The sequence below is a fragment of the Drosophila persimilis genome, unplaced genomic scaffold (genome assembly GCF_003286085.1).
Source record: "Drosophila persimilis strain 14011-0111.01,24,50 unplaced genomic scaffold, DperRS2 tig00000766-arrow-arrow-pilon, whole genome shotgun sequence".
NCBI lineage: Eukaryota > Metazoa > Arthropoda > Insecta > Diptera > Drosophilidae > Drosophila > Drosophila persimilis.
The window spans coordinates 543,792-563,472 of NW_020825350.1; the positions used below are offsets into that span (position 1 = coordinate 543,792).

Here is a 19,681-nt window from a genome sequence, read left to right on the forward strand (position 1 = left end):
AGAACGTGCATTCAAACAGCTTCTGCCTATCGAAGCATCCTTTCAACAAGCCAAAATGATGGGTTGTCATGGTTTCATTCTGATGCGGTGTTCTCTTAATATTTCACAATTTATTTGGACTTATGCTATTAATAATAAAAATGATTATAATTTTGAGATGTTGATTTTAGAGTCCGGGACCGAGCCGAACCGATCCCTGTCCACGGCCACGGCCTGCACAGGCAGCAGAGCATTCACTGCTACGCGTACATGAGTGCATGCATGGTAAACAGACATCGGTCGGCGACTGGCGACGAATAGGAATTAAAATGTAGTTTCTTGACGTCGTTTGCAGTCCTTTCGGGCAAACCAAATGAAGAGTGTGATTATCGTATAAATTATAAAAATTCTGTATATGTATAGTTAAAAAAAAAAAGTTGTACACATAAAATATAAATTATATTATTACAATTACGACCACAAAAATTTCTTATTTTTGAAATGAGTTTCGGCTTTTTTGTTGTTTTTTTTTCTTCTTTGTGTTTTTGTGTGTGGGAGAGAGAGAGAGAGAGAGAGAGAGCGCGTGAATGTGCAAATATACTGCGGGGGAAATGCGTGTACATGCGACAGTTTTGATTTATTGTTAAATTTAAATACCTATGTATATAAATTACTTTGTTTTATTATAATTATTGTTTCTTCATCCTTTTTAGTTCTTGCTTTTCATCCTTTGTTTTGTTTTTGTTTTCTCTCATTTTTGTTTGTATGTAGTGGGCAACTGCGGCATTTGTAAATTTCTTTATAATTAAATGTTCATTTTGACTGTGTAAAAATATCTGATCTCGCTTTAGTTACTATTCACGTAAGGTGTATTTGCTTTTCGTTCCATTATATTACGTTAACGCTGCACTCTGAATCTGAATCTGAATCCGAGTCGACTCCTCCTTTTCGCGCGCTCTTGTTATTGAAATTTCTTCTGTGGTTCTGCTGCTTTTGCTGGATCGGTATGCAAGCATCCTCCGTCCTGCTGCCTTCTGTTCTGTTCTTGTATCTGTTGTATCATGCGAGTGTTGTGTGGTGTGGGGTGTGGTGTGGTGTGGTGTGCGAGTGTAGTGTGTAAGGTGTGTGGCGTGTGAGTGTTGGTTTGCTTCTCGTTATATGTTCGTGTGTATATATATATATATAATATATTATATGTATGTATAATTAGTTGCTTAATAGTACAATTTCTTGAATGTTGTTGTGGTAAAGTGTAGGTAATGTTGCTCTATGTCTTTAGCTCGACTCAACTGCACTACATACATATGTCTTTCCACCAGATACGTGGCGAGCCGAACCGAACCGATCGTTCGATGATACCCGCTTCCGACTCATTCGCTGCGCAGCTTCTTCAGCTCCGGCGACTTGTCGCCGCCACCCACAGCGCCGGCTGGCGCATTGCTCATCTCCATCTCACAATGCAGGGCCGTGCGCTTCTGTCCAATGGCAGGCGCTGACAACGCCGTGTCCGTTGCCACCCCCTTGATCGGCTCGGTAGCCACCACCGTCTCAGTGACCGTAACCACCTTTCCCGCTACAGCGGAAGCCGCCAGCTGCTGCAATTTGGTCTCGCGCGCATTGCTGTTGCTGCTGTTGCTTTCGTCAGCCTCTAGCTCCTCATCGTTGTTCTCCTCCTCGTCCAGCTCGTCCTCCTCATCGTCTTCATCCTCACCATCATCCAGATCGTTGCCCAAAACTCCATTGCCATTACCATTGCCGTTGGCAGCGGATTTTGCCGCTCCTGCCTTTGCTGGCTGTTCCGCTGGAGTCGCCTGACCATTGTTGATCTGCTGCTTACTGTTGTTGTGGTTCGGGCTCTGCGTCTGTTTCTCGGTCGAAGACTGGGTCTGTGGTTTGCTCGGCTGCACTGGACCGGCCGCATTCAAGCGATTGGTGTTTAGGGGCGCCTCGAGGTTGCTTTCCGAGTCGGAGGCCAAAGGAGTGCCCCCGCTGCCCAGGCCAATGCCGATCCCAAGAGGTTCACCGTCTTCTGTGGATGTGGTGGCCGTTGTCTGTGTGGTTCCATCGTTGTCGTCGATGATCGGCTCCTGGGAGGTGGAATCATTCGACACAAAGTTCGAGTCGCCATCCTGCAAGGCGGCTCCCACGGCAGTGGCATTGCTCTTGGCCTCGCCCGCAATTAGCGGCGTTAAAGCGGCCGGATTGGTGTTCTCGTTCTCGGTCTCCGACTCTGTTGCAGTATTGCGCCCACCTGTGGATGGAGACCAAAATTTTCATCATATACAGAAAAAGGCACATTTGACAAGAAATCTAGAGATGGGCTTACCTGCGCCTTGACTCTCGTCGTCTAGGTCCACGGCCACACCATCATTGGTGTCGTCGCCGTCGAGGACATTGTTGCTCGCTCCGTTTGTGCTGATAGATGCGGTGCCTGGGGGCGGCATGTCGTCAAGCATCTCGGGACTCAAGTCATTGGCCACGTAGTGTGACCATAGGGCCAGCTCAACACGGTGCGGAGACCAGTGCGGCGTCTCACCACCCACCTCTGCATTTAGGCGCTCCACCGTGGACTGGATGTGGTTCACAAAGTTGAGGTACTCCTTGGTGGTGTAGTCAATGCCCTCGATCTCTGGTATGGCCATTAAGCACTCATCAGCCATGAAAGGGGCGCGATCGGGTGCGGCAGCCGCCAGCAAGGCGGAGGCCATCGTGGTGCCGACGCCCTTTAGGTTCGATAAAGCTGTGATCGCCTGCTCCAGGTTGGGCAGCTTGCGGAAGGCCTTCTTTGTCTCCTGCATGACGGCGCGCGGTGTATTTACCTTGACCAGGTACGAGAGCTGCGGATAAAATTTTCCGCGCGACTGCTTCCACTTCATGGTCTGCACCAGTTCGTCGTACACCATGTGCGCGTCCTTTCCACGCGCCTTAATCAGGCGCGGCAAATCGTTCTGGTACCACTGGTCCAGCCGGATCAGCTCTTGCGGCTTCTTCGACCGCTTCTCTGCCTTCATTTTGAGCACCTGCGGATACAGCTTGAAGCAGTACTCGAACTGTGTGGTGCTCCCGTTCTCGAAGAACGATACCGTCGCTTTGCCGTTGGCCATCTTTTATCGTATTTGGGTTTGATGCAGATGCAGATGTGGATGCGGATGCGAAGGATGGAGGTTGGAGAACAGCCTCCTTTTAGCCTGGACTTGTATATATCGCTGAATGTGTGTATGTATATATGTATGAAATATATACAAATGTAGGTGTCCCCTATCTGCTCCTGCCTGACGGTGTGTCAATGTACTGCTATTGTATCGGTGGTGTCGTCGTCGCCGGCGAAACATACATAGAAGCAGAAACAGAAGCGGGGAAGGAAAGAAGAAGAAAGGCACACAATTAGCTTAACAGTTACGGTTACATATGCACGCCGCTTTGATTGCTTTCGATGAATTACTGTTAATGCTACGACTGCTGGCTGCAGCTGTTGTTGTGATTGCTGCTGATTCTGCAATTATTTGTTTTATTTACTCAATTCGATAATCGCACTCTATTCGCTAAAATTCTTTCTCGTTTTTTTCCTCCATGCACAAATCGAATTTTACTCTCAGCCGTCGTCGGGTTCTTTTTGGTCCGCCACACACACACACACACACACTTGAACGCAGACACACACATACAACTATACGCTCTTGCACACCGAGAGAGAGCAGCTCGACATACAAAAAAAAAAACACACACACACACACTTTTATATACAGAGGCAGCAGAAACACAAATACAAATACGAAGGCAACAAAAAATTTCTTTTTCCATACATTTTGAAAATCAAAAATACGAACGCGAGCAAGAATAAACGAATGATTTTTAGTCGTATTCCTTTTCTTTTCACAACAGAGAACCGCTTTTCACCCACTGGCAGAAAATGAATAAAAACTGCACACACACACAAACACACACACACGCACGCCACGCAAAACAACTAAAACATCATTCAGCTTCAGATTGAGATGGAGGCTGTCGCAGTCGGAGTCGATCGGGTCGTATAGGTTGCTTTGGTTTGGTTTGATTTTGGACAGGCTATGCCAGAGACCAGACCCAGAGAATGTAATTTTCCGTCGGGACGTTGCCGTCTACCGACTTACTACTCACCTCTTTATGCTTTATGCGACCGCCGCTTGCCTGTGCTCGCCTGCATGTATTTAGTTTTAGTTTAGTTGTCGCCTGTCTTTCGTTTCGTCTACAGCGAGGCAGTCATCCAAACAACACTCTATAGCCAGCAGTTTCTGCCTCAGCTTTCTGCTCTGTGCTCTGCCTTTGCTTTGCTCTGTCGTTGCCGTTGCCGTTGCCTTTGCCAGTTCCCGTGCCGTGCCAGTGGCGTCGTTGGCAACAGCAGGAGGGTGTCGACGTTGTGCTGTCGGAAAGAAGCAGCGCGAAACACACCACAAAAGGATGCAGCTGTGAACGTGAACCAAGTACAAACTCGTATGGCAGGAACGAAGCAGAGCTAAGCAGTAACAGGAGTTGGAATTTCCAGCGTTATCTCTGTCTCGCTCGCACTCGCCTCTGAGCTGTATCTGTATCTCTATCACCCCTCAACGTTGCCGGCGTACGTCTGTGGCCGTGCCGTGCCAGTTGCCAGCGACAGCAGCAGCGGCCAAAGCAGCGGCAGCGGCGTCCGTCTATCATTATTCATGAGGGGGTGCGTCAGCTTTTGAATTTTAGTCGCTAGCACGACGTGTTTGTGCTTGAAATTCACAATAATCGACCATACATATTTATTTACAATCCTGATGGGCCAAGCTATTGACTATTCCTACAGTCTGACATTTACTGAGAATCCCTTTATGGGGTAACATACAAATATACATAGCTGTATATTATGTGGAGGTACATACATATCTATCTGTATGAATTGAACATTTACAGCCGTTATATTATAGATACGAAGCCGCAACTACATATATATACATGTATGAAAGCCAAGCCTAAATTTATCCCCGCTTCACATACACTACGCCCCTGTGTCGATTGAGTTCGCCTATCGCTCGTTTGCCTTTTGCGTCGGGTTTTAACTTCATGTTCGCTTTGCCGCCATCATTCGTTGTTGCCGTTTCTACTTACCCTATTCGAGTTTTCGTTGTCGTCGTCGGACGGGGCGAAGCAATAGCAGCTGCAATTTAGCTGTTGGCTGCCTCTCTTTGCTTCTGCTTGTGTTTCGCTCAGTTTTTTACCCTATGTAGGTTTTTTCGCTTCGTTGTGCACACGCACCTATACACACGGAGGCGTTTTTTAAAAAGGCGATTCAATATTATATGCGATGTCTATCGATACTTGATACGATCCATTGGATGATTTCGCATCTGGTTTCCCCACCCCTGTTCATAAAAACCCGTTCCAACACCAGATACGAATATTTATACTTAATAATACAATTATCGGTCATACATACATATGCAAGTATATATTGACATGCATACGTAGATATTTACAAACACACACATGTGTTCATATCCACCCTCTCTATACTGGCACCATCATCTCATGAGCAGGTAAAAAATATCACGATAACCACCCCTCTTTCGAAATATCTACGTCTCTGCTGATGATTCTCATTTTTGCGCTTTTTCTTTTGTTCACACCAATACATTTGAAATCATTTTCGTGTTCGCTGCAGCGTTGCCAGATAGCTTGTTTTTGTTGTTTTGCTCCAGCGCTGCCATACCATACTATTTTAAAAGACAGAGATTCACCACAAATGCAATTGCTAAATTATCATAAGGTACCTAAAAGATACTTTTCATTCAATTTTTTTAACCAAGGTTTGCTTAGTTTGACTTAAAGCTTTATATTTAATTAAATTTTTTATCGAAAGCAAATATCGATAGCCGAGCTGTCAAACCCGATAGCGCCGTCGATAGTCAGTCGTTTCAGGCATACCAACATTTTTAATTTGTACTTTTAATTTGTATTTCACTTTGGGCTGCGAAGTCGTACAAAAAAACCACAAAGCCGTAATAAAATGTTAATGAGATCTTTGGTACCGATCACTGTGTGCGCGTTCTTCGTGTCGCCCTTCCTGTCCGCCACCGTCCGGGCCGAGGAGGAGGCGGTCAAAAATGCCGAGAAGCAGTTTGCCGTGGAACTGGACCCGGAGAAATTTAATCAGGCCGTCCAATCCGGCAATGTGTTTGTCAAATTTTTTGCCCCGTGGTAAGTGGAACGTGAATTTTTTTTGAATACAAGTACAAGCATACATATATGAATATTTGATCAACTGCGAGCGCTATACATGGCAAAAAAAAGCCGGCGAATCAGCAGGGTCCACATATGTATCTATGCACCTTTGTATGTCACAAGCCACGCACACACACATGAATGTCAATGCGCATAGGCCTGTTTGTGTGTGTTTGTGTTATTGCCACTACACGTACCATAAATTTGGCTGACGCTGCCCCACAGCTTGTCGAATCCGAATCCGAGGCCGAGGGCTAGTGCCAATCAGCACTGGGATTCGTCATAGGGCTGGACTGGGACACGTTCCCAGATAAGGCGATCAAAGGGGCTTTGTGTCGGGGGAGAAGTCAGGAACCGCTCTATCGGGCCCATTGATTGACAAATATTAAACAATGCTTAAGTTTTGGTTGCGCTCACTGGCCCTTATCAGTGTCATAGCCTCTTTCTGAGCTAATTTGATTAAATTTAACTATGTTGCTAGGAAGTGCTGTCTCGGATCCGAGATTAGGCATCGAAGCGTTGCTTCTGAGGGAGCATAAGCATTAGATGATAAACTCTTTGTTTGGAACAAAGAACTCTCTTATCACGGTCTGCTTTTGTTTGCAGGTGCGGACATTGCAAGCGGCTGCATCCATTGTGGGAGCAGCTGGCAGAGATAATGAATGTCGAAGACCCGAAGGTGATCATTGCCAAGGTTGACTGCACCAAACACCAGGCGCTGTGTGCTGAACACCAGGTGACCGGTTATCCCACGCTGCGCCTTTTCAAGCTCGGCGATACGGAGTCGGTGAAGTTCAAGGGCACCCGCGACCTTCCCGCCATCACGGACTTCATCAACCACGAGCTGAACACGCTCTCCGAAGTGGAGCAGGCCGAGGCGACGCTGGAGGAGAACGGAGGAAACACCGTGCCTGTGGCCAACCAAAATTTGGGAAAGGTGGTGGATCTCTCCGAGGACACCTTTGCCAAGCATGTGTCCAGCGGCAATCACTTTGTCAAATTCTTTGCCCCATGGTGCAGCCATTGTCAGGTACTGGGTACTGAGTACACCAAATGCATTCCCCCCTTTCTAATCGTCTCTCCCTCTTCTGCAGCGCCTTGCTCCCACCTGGGATGAGCTGGCAAAGGAAATCAAGCATATTTCGGGCGTAACCGTTTCGAAGATCGACTGCACACAGTATCGCTCCGTCTGCCAGGACTTCGAGGTCAAGGGCTATCCCACGCTGCTCTGGATCGAGGATGGCAAGAAAATTGAGAAGTACTCGGGTGCACGAGATCTGCCCACGCTGAAGAGCTACGTTGAAAAGATGGTGGGTGTGCCCATGGACAAGAAGGAGGTCAGCGATACATCTGCACAAGATGCGGCCAAGGAGAAGGCCGATGAAGAGGCCGGGAAACTGAAACCGCAGCAACTGAATGGCGAGGTGGCATTCACTCAGGCCGTGGCTGAGGGCATCGCTTTCATCAAGTTTTACGCACCCTGGTGCGGACACTGCCAGAAGCTACAACCCACTTGGGAGCAGCTGGCCACGGAGACGCACAATTCCCAGTCCGGGGTTGTGATCGCCAAGGTCGACTGCACGGCTCCCGAGAACAAACAGATCTGCATTGACGAGCAGGTCGAGGGCTATCCCACGCTCTTCCTCTACAGGAACGGTCAGCGGCAGGACGAATACGAGGGCAGCCGCACCCTGCCCGAGTTGAAGGCCTATCTCAAGAAGTCCATCGGTCACGATGAGCTCTGAGGAAGCGCTAGACACGTCAGCCTTCGCACTCTGATGAACAAAATCACCCTGGAAATATATGCCACCGCCAAAGTAATTGTAATGCTTTCTCTCTACGTTCGAGCTACTCCATCAGCAGCAGCAGAAGCAGCAGCTGCAGCCGCCTCCATGAGGACAGGATTGATGCCCAGCATTTAACTGACAACGATGCAACCGCCACAGCCACATCCACAGCCTCAGCCACAGCCACACTTGAATGCTGAAGCTGACTAGAATAATATCATTTCAGTTGTGATCGTGATCAAATTTGTGTCCTCTTTGACTCGCCTTAGCAATGTGTGAGCTCTTTTGTACCTAGTAATTAATTTGTTGGGATGTCTTTCGTTTCGATTTGTAATAAATAAATTTTCGTGGTCAGCAGCCTACTATTAAGTGATTCTTAGGGAAAATTATCAGCAGAATAAACAATTTTAATTAACGGATGAAAGGTTCAACACCGCATGACTTTAATTTTCCCAAAGTTAAATTCTGAAGATTGTCCGACAAACTTGGTGACCTTGGAGATGAATGCGCCTCTGGAGATGAATCGCAGAGCTGATAAAATCAGGAACGTGGATATTTTTGGGCCAAACGAAGTTATTAAATAGGCCTGCTACGGTGTGTTGTGCAGGCGTCTGGGCTGACCCATTCCATTAAAAAGGGCGTCTCCACGAACGCGGAAACTGTGACTTAGCGCTCTCCAAAAATTGTTCATCCATTTCTAAAGATATTGTGAGTTTCAGTTTCGTATCGATTGGACGCCATTTGACCATATTTCTATATGTCATTTTAATAAGATTGATTTATTATGAGGAATCGGGATTTCTTATAGCCGGTCGTTCATCCATCAATCATACATATATATTTTATCCATTTCGATAGTTTAGATTTCTCCCATATATTTCAAAACGTTGAGCAAATAAATTACTCCAGGACGAAGTGTGGAGTTCTTAGAAATTCCCACAATTAGCTTTTAGCTTAATATTGAAATTGCAGCGATATTCCAATCCTTGTAGTCGGCATTTATCCACTCGATTGTCAAGTGTCCAGTCTATATTCCTCTCTGATACTTTTTTAAGATCGTTTGAGCACTGATGAAATATAAATTCAAGAATAAGAGCATATTCCCCGACATTTTTGGATGGGAACGGCATCGAAGTTTGCTTCGTACTAAAAAGTAATAGGAAAATATTGCCAAACGTTGGTTCCCTATAGGGAATCCTTCGTGTTACAAAAAGTGCTGGCACGAAGAGAGCAAACACAAAAGTTTGTTTCCGACAAATTATCGGTTTATTCATGAGAGAGGAAACGGATATGTATGTCTATCCTATCCCATTGCTCTACTCGTGTTAGAGTGTGTACTGAGAGACTCGCTCTAAGGAGCGAGAAATTGAGAGCACACGTCGGGCGGGTTCCTCTGTGATGGCGTGTGTGGTCACCAAGAGAGTGATAGATCATTTCCCGCTTTTCAAAACATTTGATATGATATATCACAACAGAATACTGCTTGCAAAATGCTGCAGCGTGTAGAAAAAGCGTGCAGCCTCACAGTCACAAATGTTGCACGTGCAGCCGCTGCATCGTTTAAAACTATCTTTAAAGTGATGGCTTAGCAATGCTGAGAGAGTTAATATGTTTAGGAGCTGAGCCCACAGCAGAGTACTGCCGACTACGCTTTTTTCCTGTCAGATCTGGTTTTTTTTGAAGACCAAATGCGGGAAAATTTTGTGAATTCCGTCAACAAAATCTTGTGCGCTAAGAAAAATGGAATTAGCACAGTTTTGGATTACCTTAAAGTTGAAAATATTCACAAATTGAATGCAAATATAGCGATATTCTTTAAATAAATAGAGAAAATATCAGCAACATCACTAGGTTTTGGAGTGAGGCTTACTTCTGTAAAGATTCTGGTGGAAAGCGCAGATTTCTTAACCTGGCAGATGTTGCTCTGCAAATGCTATAATTGCCGTGGTCAAGCGCGGAAATGGAGCGGGTATTAAGCCTGGTTAATCTGATTTAGAAAAAAACTAAAGAATTCCAGGAAACTACGAAGGACCATTAGCATTCTGTGCATAAGGTAAAATTTTATTGTCAGTCAAAGGATATTACTAGTTTTTATTTAAATATACAGGTATTGCTTGTGACGACTTGGAAAAGGCTGTTTTGACTACGGAGTACCACATAGTAATTACCTACGCATAATTGGTACGACCATGTCGTATGAATGCGAATCAGAAGCTAGCCCCACAGGGCTGGATTAGTGAATAAAGTACTATTAAAGATTAAGATTATTCTGTTTTTTGGCCTGTTGGCTGTCCATTAATTGACTACGAAATTATTCACAGTGCATTATTAGATGATTGACAAAGGACGTTTGGGCACTATGTGCCAGTGAGTCTTATTAGTATCCCCAGATAAATCTCAAGCTGAGCAAGATATTCCTCAAGCGGCTAGACGAGATCCACCGCCTTGATTCTCAGAGTGGAGATTCAATGGTGAAATGCTGCAAAATCCACCCCACAGGCTTCACCTTTCCACCAATCTTTCTTGCAGTGCCTCCCATTCCAGCTGCGACTGATCACTTTCCAAGAGTGGATCGACTTCCTACTGCACGGCAACAGACTCATGTTCGCGAACTTGACGGCACTTGAAGAGGAGGCATTCGGAAAGGTCATATCCTGCTTCCAGTCGGTCAATGGGGAGCAACAGCAGACGCTGGCCGAGAACCGAAGCTGCGCAAGGACCTCTGCGCAATCATAAAGTTCCTACAGAATGCCTATCACCTTTTTTTTATCACATTTTTGACACGGCACCTCTCTGTCCACCAGTTGCTGGGCATATGCCGCGAGCAGCGTCATCCGATTCCGGCAGGCCTGCATGGACTGGATTTCATGTCTACGTGCAGAAAGTATCTTCAGAATTTGGCTCTCCTGATTATCTCTTACAGAGAGTTTATCCAAAAAGCAAGAAGCCACCAGATCCCCGATCCTCTCTATTTCTTCCTTCCGCATCTTGAAAAACGGCACAGGCTGTGGCACATTCTCAAGGAAATCCGTGATCTTCTGCAGCTGACACAATCCAAGGGCAACAAGCTATTAATTGACTTCATTTTGTGCTCTATTTTGTGCTGTTCTTGTGTTGATCTGTTTTGTGTTGTATTCTTTTGTTGTATGCAAATACAAACGTGCAACAACTCAAATTTTGGTTCTAGCGGCCAGCAAAACAACTGAATTTTTACCTCTGCAGAGCCATGTTTTTGTATCAGGTTGAGACTCATATTTGTACTATTGTTTAATATCTTTGCTCGCATTTCTTTATATTTATAACTTGCTGATGACGGGAGTTCCCCCTACTTAATGCCGTCTCGAAAATGTGTGGAAAGTGTTACTATCTTAAATATACCGTTATATAGCGATTTGCATTCACCCTGCAAATATACCTTCAACTCAATATACCGTGAAATCAGGGATGATATTCGTGTGGGTTCGATAAGAAATCTTGCCAGTGTGGCCGGCCACATTTTCTGTTCTATGTACGCAGATCGGAAAAAAGAAATACCGATTTAAACTAGAAACGGTATTTCCTAGGCACGAGCACTAACCATACAGCATATCGATGTGTCAGCTTATGCAGAGAAAATGTAGAAACGAATTTGTTGCGAACGCTCCTTTCTTCAATTCTGGCTTTTGGCTCGCTGCGCGTCATTATGATCCAGTTATCCCAGCAGCGCATTTGCTTTTGTACGTGAAAAAGACCCACTACGTTCTAAACAATATATTTGATTGTATCTTTTTTAAAATTTCTGCGCATTGCTTTGTTCTGTTTGTTTTCTTTTGAGCTGCTTGAATGGCCGCAAGGAAATTAACCTGCAATGACCAGATACATCAATGTTTATGTTATGTTTTAACCTTGACATACAAGTTATTCAAAAGTTTTCCTCAAAAGTTCCCTCTCTAGGTCACACACCTTGCAGCTTTCATATACAGTAGTACTTTTAAAATGTTGTAGTATTTTTTATACACGTTATGGATTTCTTGTCTAATACACCGATGTAAAAATCATATAGAAATGCCATTTAGATACAAATTCTTGATCAGTGTCATACCAGTACTCTGTATTTTAAATTAACAAAAAAAAAGCATGTTATATTTTCTGTGAACTTTTTGCCCCCCTGAACTTTTCGTTCAGCTGAATACTCATAGATTCGTTTAAAGAGCTGAAAATCGGAACTGATATGTAAATGTATGAAAACTTACTTTTTAATGAGGCAATCTTGTGGAAAATTGGTCTGTTAAACTGTTCAGCGCTGAGGGTCTTAAGTCGAGGAAATAACTGTTCAGAACATGAACAAAAAAGAACGATTAACGGCTCGATTGTTCAGCCCGCTCACTTCAGAGAATAGTTGTTTTTTGTTCATGGACTAACCAACACTAATACCGAAAACGGTCACATTAAATAAAATTTGTTTTATTTGCCTTTGAATTTGGAGACATTCCACAATGTCTCGCACTGGGTATATACTCTAAAAGATCAAATAACTGCTCTTGTAACTCAAATTCCTTGCGACTCGGAGTCAAGTGGACTTGACAGATTTCAATGAACGGTAATGGCAATGGAGGCGCGGCCTCTTCAGGTGGCGCTGGTGCTGTGGGTGGCGTAGGTGCACGCGGGGGTGGTGCAGGCGTGAGTGCAGGTGCAGCTGGTTGCGGCGCAGTTGCTGGTGGAGCTGGCCCCTCTGGTGGGCCGGCAGCGGCTGGAGCCGAGGCTGCACCCAACGCCAATGGCAACGCCAATGTCAACGGCTCAAACACAGTCGGCAGCAGTTCAGGCACTCCCAACGATGACCAGGAAGCAAAGAGGCGCAAGTGCTTAGAGACGGAGGACACCCAGGATGGTGCAAGCACAGTGAGTATGGCCATAAATAGCCGATTTCATGAGATGCCCCCTGGCCTTACCCAAAATTCTGCCCCCCCTCTCGCTTCCAGATGATCGACGCCAGCAGTGTTCTGAATAAGATCGCACACCTCTACGCGGAGCAGCTGATGTCGGACATAGTGCTGCTGGTGGATGGTAAGGAGTACCCCGCCCACCGGGTCATACTCTGCGCCAGCAGCGACGTCTTTCAGGTGATGCTAATGAACCCCGAATGGAATGAGTGCAGCAAACATGTCATCGAGCTGCATGAGGAGGCCTGCTGCTCGGCTGTCTTTCCGCAGTTCATCAAATATCTCTATGTGGGCCACATCGAGGTGACGCTGCAGACGGTCATGCCCATGCTGGCCCTTTCCGAGAAGTACAATGTGCGCGATCTGATCGATCTGTGTGTGGGCTACATGACGAAGCACGTTGCCAAGGCAGCCACCAGCGGCTATCTCGTCTCCTGGCTGCAGTACACACTCTCCTTCACGCCCACTCATAATGATCTCACCGAGACGCTGAAGCGTTTCCTCAAGTGGAACCTTGAGATGGTGGCCGAATCCAAGGACTTTGTCGAAATGGATCCAGCCATCCTCGAACTGCTGCTGCAGCAGAACGATATCGTAATCTCCAGCGAGTACAAACTGTTTACGATTCTGCAGACCTGGCTGCTGCATCGCCGCGAGCAGATCGAGAGCACGCCCCACACCAGCCTGGAAAAGAAGGTCAACACCTTCATGGAGCTGATTGAGCAGACAGTCATGCACATTCGCTTTGGCATGATGACGCCGCGTCAGCTCTCGCACCTATTAATGGACCCACTCACCGAGTACCACAAGGAGTTCCTAGTCGAGCGAATTGCCATTGGGATGAGCTATCAGTCCGGACAGGAGGACCGGGTACGCCAGGTCCGGGCCAGCGAGTGCGGGGAGCTGCAGTTTACGCCCAGGCTCTACTGGAACGACACTTGGAGCGTGGACATCAATGTGCCCAACTTTGACCGGATCGAGCGCTACGTGAACTATGTGACCTGCTTCTTTTCACAGCGCAGCATTGCGGAAACTGACGATGGTGAGTCAGGTCATGTCAGATCGAATCGGATCGGATCGGCTGATTGCGAAATCACTATCTTCTGTACGCTAGATATACATACATATTTTGTGCTCCACAGATCCTTGCATGACCTGGGAGATCGAGTTTTTCCCGCGAGGCGTCAAATACAATAGGGCCAAAATGGTTTGGGGCGAAGACGTGCCTGGTTGCTACCTGAATACGGTGCGCTTGCGTGTCACCTGCAAGAACCAGAACATTGACGAAGAGCGGTTCAAGGTGCGTACGGCATGCATAAGAAGGACCCATAAAGTTACCCCAATTTTAACCATCATTTAATTTTATGCAGATTGCGGTCCTGATTGTGGGCGTGCAGAATCAAATAACTCACATTAGGACAATGGTGGAGCGCACCGAGTACTTTTCGGAAACTTCGCGCGTCATCAATCTGGATAACCTGTTGCCGTACGAGGAGCTGGAGCAGGAATCAACGTCGTTGAGTCCCCATCTGAGTGGTAATCAGCGCAACACACTCACCCTACACGTGGTGATCACGCCAATGGGCACCCACACGTGCCGCGAAACGCCGCCATTTCAGTTCTAAACTTCTCATCTCCCCATATCGTTGACCCATTGTAGCGCCACATGTACGAACCACGTACCTGTGGCCACGGTATTTCACTTGCACTTTCCATTTACATTTACACATGTATGTATGTAAGCTGTCTATGCAAGATCCCGATCTCTCCTCCTCCTATATATAGATATATATATATTCTTTGCGCAGGAGAGTTCGGGATCTTGCCTAGACATTCTTACATACATATTGAGACGAAAATAGCTGGCGATCATTATCCTTCCCTCCTCCAAGAAAGTGTATTTAATGTGTTATGAAAAGTTTTTGTTTTTTCTCTGTCTAAGTTAAACATAAACAAACGAAGGCGATTTGGGCCCTGGCCATTATTCAGTATCGAACCCTAGTGTTTAGTGTTTAGTCGGACACAAGTGCACAAAAAAGTCTGTAAATCTGTGCATCTAAGAGTGTGTTTAATGTCCGGTGCTGTACTGTTGTGTACTGTAGTTTTTCGCACTGAATATTTTGAATACTTAATCGTTGACTTGTAAAGGAAAAGAAACTCCGCGTTCCAACGCCTCCTTCGTTGTCTTTGCCACCTGCTCAGGGTGTCGTGGCCATGGCCAAGAAGAGTGCGACAGCATAGAATGAGATAGGGATAGAGCTAATAAGAGGCCGAATAAGTTTTAATGCTTTACAGCTGATGGACACAGATACTCGTATGTACATACATATCTATGTACAATATCTTGATCCGGTAATGTATTCTTTAATGGCTGGGATCAACCTATCTGTTGTGTCTGTTGAGGCTTATCTTTATTGGCCAGGGGGTCTGGCCGTGACTGGCTCATCCGCCTAATGTGCTTTGCATAATTGTAGGACGATATCCGCTGCTCAGGACGGTAATTGACGGACAGGACAGACATCGAATAGTTATGAACTGGAGTCGGCTGTTGAACGATTTAGTTATGAAATAAGATCAGTTATCGAACAGAGGTTGAGCTTGTTATCACTTCTCGGAATGATGTCAAGTTACTGTCTGAATTAAGTTGTCGGTTATCGAATGACTATTGCACGGCATACTGAATTGTGTCTGTTATCCTATCAAATAATCTTGGTAATCAAATCAGATCAACTATCGATTTGTGTCCGGTATAAGATAAGCAAATGTATCGACTAATTTAAGCTCTAAATGTAATAAATCATCGAGCCAATCGAATAATATTGGCTATATAATATACATACTTTTTTTGAATTGCCGATTTGTGGCAGCATAAAAAATGGTAACAATTGCTTAAACATTGTTCTTTTAACGGTTTTAAATGGACACGAAAAATTACCAGCTAATATCGAGCAAAACTATAACTATATGACGCTCAGACCTTCGCAGAAAGCGATCACACACAGTGTAATAGATTTGATTTGTTATTGGTCGTAACGCTATGCCAAACCAAACTAATATTATGCTGACTCCATCTAGATCTGCTTACAGCAGTTTTACAGTCGCGGATCGCACTGTACAAATGTGCTTGCAAGTCTTCTGCTACGGCTTCTAGAAGTAATTTCTAGTATGATATAACCACGAATATTAACGACCGAAGATCCAATCCGTCAGATGTGCGCTAGTTCTATCTGACTGTCGCGATCTCATCGTTGTCTTTGCTTACCCAACCAAAGAACTTTTACACCCCCGATGATACTGACTTTTGCAGATTACGTGGCACATTGCGGTTATTCAAGATTTACAGCTTTTTTCGTCTCTATTTTATGAGTGTGTACAAGAGCGGGCTGAATAGGCGTACCAGCGAGACCGAGACCGAGACCGAGCTAGCTTTACAGATCGCAATTTCAATCGGACTTTGTGACTCTCCGGCGACAGGGGGCACGTACCGTACGGGCAGCGACTGCCAGATACCCGGACATACAAGTTAACGTACCCAATTCCATTGAGCTCTTATACGAGTTGTAAACAATCTTTGGTTTTCCAAAACGAAAACAATTTCAATCTTGGGCCTCCGCCTAATTGATTTCTAAGATGTACAATCTCAAGCGCCCCCGCCGCAATCCCATTCTTTGACACTCGCCTAAATGGAAAACCAATGTTTGCCCACACCCGGCTTCTCATAAACAATCTCACTCCCGGCTTTCTGCAGATCCTGCACTTTAGGCCTTTTACAGTTCTCTCTTTGGATGACGAAATCTAATACTCGGGATGGCGAAATCAATTGAAATGTTTATAGAAAAACGATTCCCGAAAGGGATCAACGATGCAAAGATCAGAAAGTTCAAAGCAGTCTTGATCCAGCAGCGACACCGCAAAGTCTAGCTAAATATTAAGATCGCGCAATCCCTTGGCCCGGAATTCCTTTGTGACCCTCTACTTAAATCTATATCAGTGAAGTTCGAAGTAAAATAAAAACTTTTTAAAAACACAATCCGCTACCGCAGTTGTTTAATTGGCGCCCAACGTGGGGCGACGTTGTCTAAAAAGCACCGAATGATAAAAGTGTTGCGTCGTGCCGAAACCCGAAGGACAATTAATTAATGGAATAAATCCTTCAAAATTAAAAACGCGGAGTGACTGTGTGATATAGATAAAAAAAAGTGAGATAAAAAGGAAACAAACCGGAGCTTAGGGTGTGCAAAAACAAATACAAATACAAATACAAATACAAATACAAATACAAATACAAATACAACGCAAAATACAAATAAAACAAAAAGCTAATCAAGGCAATTCGTAAATACAAAAAAAACCAAAGAAACCCAAAGTTTTTAAAAAAACAAAACCAACAAAACCGACAAAACCAAAATACAAAGAAAGTGAAACGATCAGCGAAGCCAAAGAAGGAAGACCCCCAGAAGACCCAGCTGAGCAAAGAAATTTAAGAAGGAAGACCCGTTCGAAGATCTGCCAAACTAAGAAGGACGACCCCTACCGGATATTTCGTGAGCAAGAGTTGTATTAATAAATATATAAGTTCAATTAGGATATATAAGATTATAAAAACTAACATATAAGAAAAATTAAAAGTGGATCAGCTAACTTTAGATTTTGAAAAACTAAAAATGATTAACTCTCAAGCAAGGACCGATCTCACAGCAGATCTGGTCAAACAATTGATAGCACTTCAAATTTCACAAGTACAAGAGCAAATTGTAAATTTAAAACAACAAATAGAAACTAAATCCGATCAGGTATCGGATTATCAGGCAGAAACAATAGACGAGACAATAAGAGACGACACCACATTGAAGGTAATAGAATCCCTACCAATTTTTAATGGTGGATTAAACCAATATGTAGGATGGAGGGAAGCTGCAGAAACTGCAGTGAAGTTATATAAGAAAGGAAGTAAGCAATATTATATTGCATTAACAATTTTGAGAAACAAAATAACAGGACCAGCACATGACGCACTGACCAACCACGGGACAGTTCTAAATTTTGATGCCATACTTTCACGGCTTGACTTTGTTTACAGTGACAAGAGACCTATTTACATAATAGAACAGGAATTAAGCGTTCTCCGACAAGGGAACCTTTCAATTATAGATTTCTATAACGAGGTTAACAAGAAAATGACCTTGTTAATAAATAAGACAATAATGACTCACGGAAAGGACAGTGAGATCACCAAGGAATCAAATAAAAAAATTAGAGACAATGCCTTACGCATTTTTGTCACTGGCCTAAACGGCGGCATTGCTGAAATCCTATTTTCATTGAATCCCCCAGATTTACCGAATGCCTTAGCAAAGGTACAGGAATTGCAATCTAATAACATTCGGGCCCAATTTGCCTACCAATTCAGCGGTCCCAGAAATTCAGGGAATAATAATTTTAATACCTTAAGATTCAACCAACGACAACCTAGGACTAACAGTTCACCATTCGACCAAAAAAGGGATTTGCAGAGGAATAACATGTCTTGGGGACAACCCTATTTCTTGGGTAATAGACAACAAAATCAGGCCCCAGAACCAATGGAGGTAGACGAATCTATACAAATCCGGAACCGACAGAACAGCAATCAATTCAGGGGAAATAATAACAATAGAAATTATCGGGAGAATACTAACGGTTATTTTAGGAGAAATAATAACAATTATAGCCAAGCCCAGCATTTTAGGGCAAACGTAGTCCCGAATAATCAGTCTAACGACAATCCAGCGCAGAAACGAAAACTAAACGAAATGTCGGAACAACCGGCTAATAAAGCAATGAGGATAAATAACATTGAGGAGGATCATTTTTTAGATCAGCCCCCGAAGTAGGTCTGCCCTACCTAAAAAGAGTAGACAAAAAAATAAACAGAGAATTAAAAGTTTTGATAGATACGGGAGCAACTTCCTGTTATATAAAAAAAGGAATTTACGACAATAAAAATGAATTACCAATCTATAAGAAAGTTGCTACAGTGAATGGGTTTTCAATAATTAAATATTTCCATAATATAACAATTTTCAACACAAAGCAAGTGTTTTATGAAATAGATGGAATGGAGGCAGATTTACTAATAGGATTTAACCTATTAAAGAAAATCGGAGCGGTTATTGATACAGGAAAGGGGACTTTAAGTTATAAAGACAATGAGGAGAAACTAATATATGACGAGGTCCTTTCTTTAAACAAATTAACCTTTATAGAAGGAAAAACCATCCTTCCGTTGAAGGAATATATAATAAAAAAATATTTTGAAGAAGAAAAAGAAATGAAAAGCGATTCAGTAAAGGTAGAAGGAAGTTTATATAGCTTGGGATCAAAAAATCCTGAGCACGCCGACGAAGAATTATCCGTCAATAGTTTGGGATTCAAATATCCTGAGCCCGCCGTCGTTGAATTATCCGACATCCAAAGTTTTAATAGTTTGGGATTAAAATATCCTGAGCACGCCGTCGTTGAATTATCCGACACTAAAAGTTCGAATAGTTTGGGATTAAAGAATCCTGAACACGCCGTCGTTGAATTATCCGACAATAAACAATTTAAAAGTTTGGGATGCAAAAATCCTGAACGCGCCGTCGTAGAAATATCCGACATTCAAAATTATGCAAATTCTGAATTGAAAAAAATGAAATTGTATAACACAATAACCTACAAAGAGGACAATTTAGAAAATCTCAGAGAGAAAATGGTATCTATCATCGAAGAAGACCATGCCAATATAAATTT

The 19,681-nt window shown here is 44.1% G+C and overlaps 3 protein-coding genes across 3 annotated transcripts; 2 read left to right on the top strand and 1 right to left on the bottom strand.

The window, feature by feature from the left end:
- Positions 1-1,349: 1,349 nt before the first annotated feature.
- LOC6600353 lies at positions 1,350-4,581 on the bottom strand. The gene is made up of 4 exons (XM_026992590.1): positions 4,117-4,581; positions 2,306-3,273; positions 1,557-2,230; positions 1,350-1,526 (listed from the first exon to the last, which is right to left on the bottom strand). The coding sequence occupies exons 2-4, from the start codon at positions 3,081-3,083 to the stop codon at positions 1,350-1,352; spliced, it is 1,629 nt and encodes a 542-aa protein (XP_026848391.1). The 5' UTR covers positions 3,084-3,273; positions 4,117-4,581.
- Positions 4,582-5,948: 1,367 nt separating this feature from the next.
- Positions 5,949-8,350, top strand: LOC6600352 (thioredoxin domain-containing protein 5 homolog). Its single transcript, XM_026992591.1, has 3 exons — positions 5,949-6,177; positions 6,808-7,231; positions 7,296-8,350. The coding sequence occupies exons 1-3, from the start codon at positions 5,987-5,989 to the stop codon at positions 7,944-7,946; spliced, it is 1,266 nt and encodes a 421-aa protein (XP_026848392.1). The 5' UTR covers positions 5,949-5,986; the 3' UTR covers positions 7,947-8,350.
- A 4,112-nt stretch (positions 8,351-12,462) lies between these two features.
- Positions 12,463-14,906, top strand: LOC6600350 (BTB/POZ domain-containing protein 17). Its single transcript, XM_002025473.2, has 4 exons — positions 12,463-12,869; positions 12,950-13,952; positions 14,053-14,210; positions 14,281-14,906. Exons 1-4 carry the CDS (start codon positions 12,561-12,563, stop codon positions 14,533-14,535), a joined length of 1,725 nt encoding a protein of 574 aa, XP_002025509.2. The 5' UTR covers positions 12,463-12,560; the 3' UTR covers positions 14,536-14,906.
- The last annotated feature ends 4,775 nt before the right edge of the window (positions 14,907-19,681 follow it).

Coding starts and splice junctions, on each gene's coding strand:
- LOC6600352 (XM_026992591.1), top strand. CDS start 5,987: ATGTTAATGAGATCTTTGGTACCGATCACTGTGTGCGCGTTCTTCGTG. Junction 6,178..6,807: donor GTCAAATTTTTTGCCCCGTG/GTAAGTGGAACG, acceptor TTTTGTTTGCAG/GTGCGGACATTGCAAGCGGC. Junction 7,232..7,295: donor CATGGTGCAGCCATTGTCAG/GTACTGGGTACT, acceptor CCTCTTCTGCAG/CGCCTTGCTCCCACCTGGGA.
- LOC6600353 (XM_026992590.1), bottom strand. CDS start 3,083: ATGGCCAACGGCAAAGCGACGGTATCGTTCTTCGAGAACGGGAGCACC. Junction 2,231..2,305: donor CGACGAGAGTCAAGGCGCAG/GTAAGCCCATCT, acceptor CTCCATCCACAG/GTGGGCGCAATACTGCAACA. Junction 1,527..1,556: donor AGCAGCTGGCGGCTTCCGCT/GTAGCGGGAAAG, acceptor ACGGTCACTGAG/ACGGTGGTGGCTACCGAGCC.
- LOC6600350 (XM_002025473.2), top strand. CDS start 12,561: ATGAACGGTAATGGCAATGGAGGCGCGGCCTCTTCAGGTGGCGCTGGT. Junction 12,870..12,949: donor CCCAGGATGGTGCAAGCACA/GTGAGTATGGCC, acceptor TCTCGCTTCCAG/ATGATCGACGCCAGCAGTGT. Junction 13,953..14,052: donor CATTGCGGAAACTGACGATG/GTGAGTCAGGTC, acceptor TGTGCTCCACAG/ATCCTTGCATGACCTGGGAG.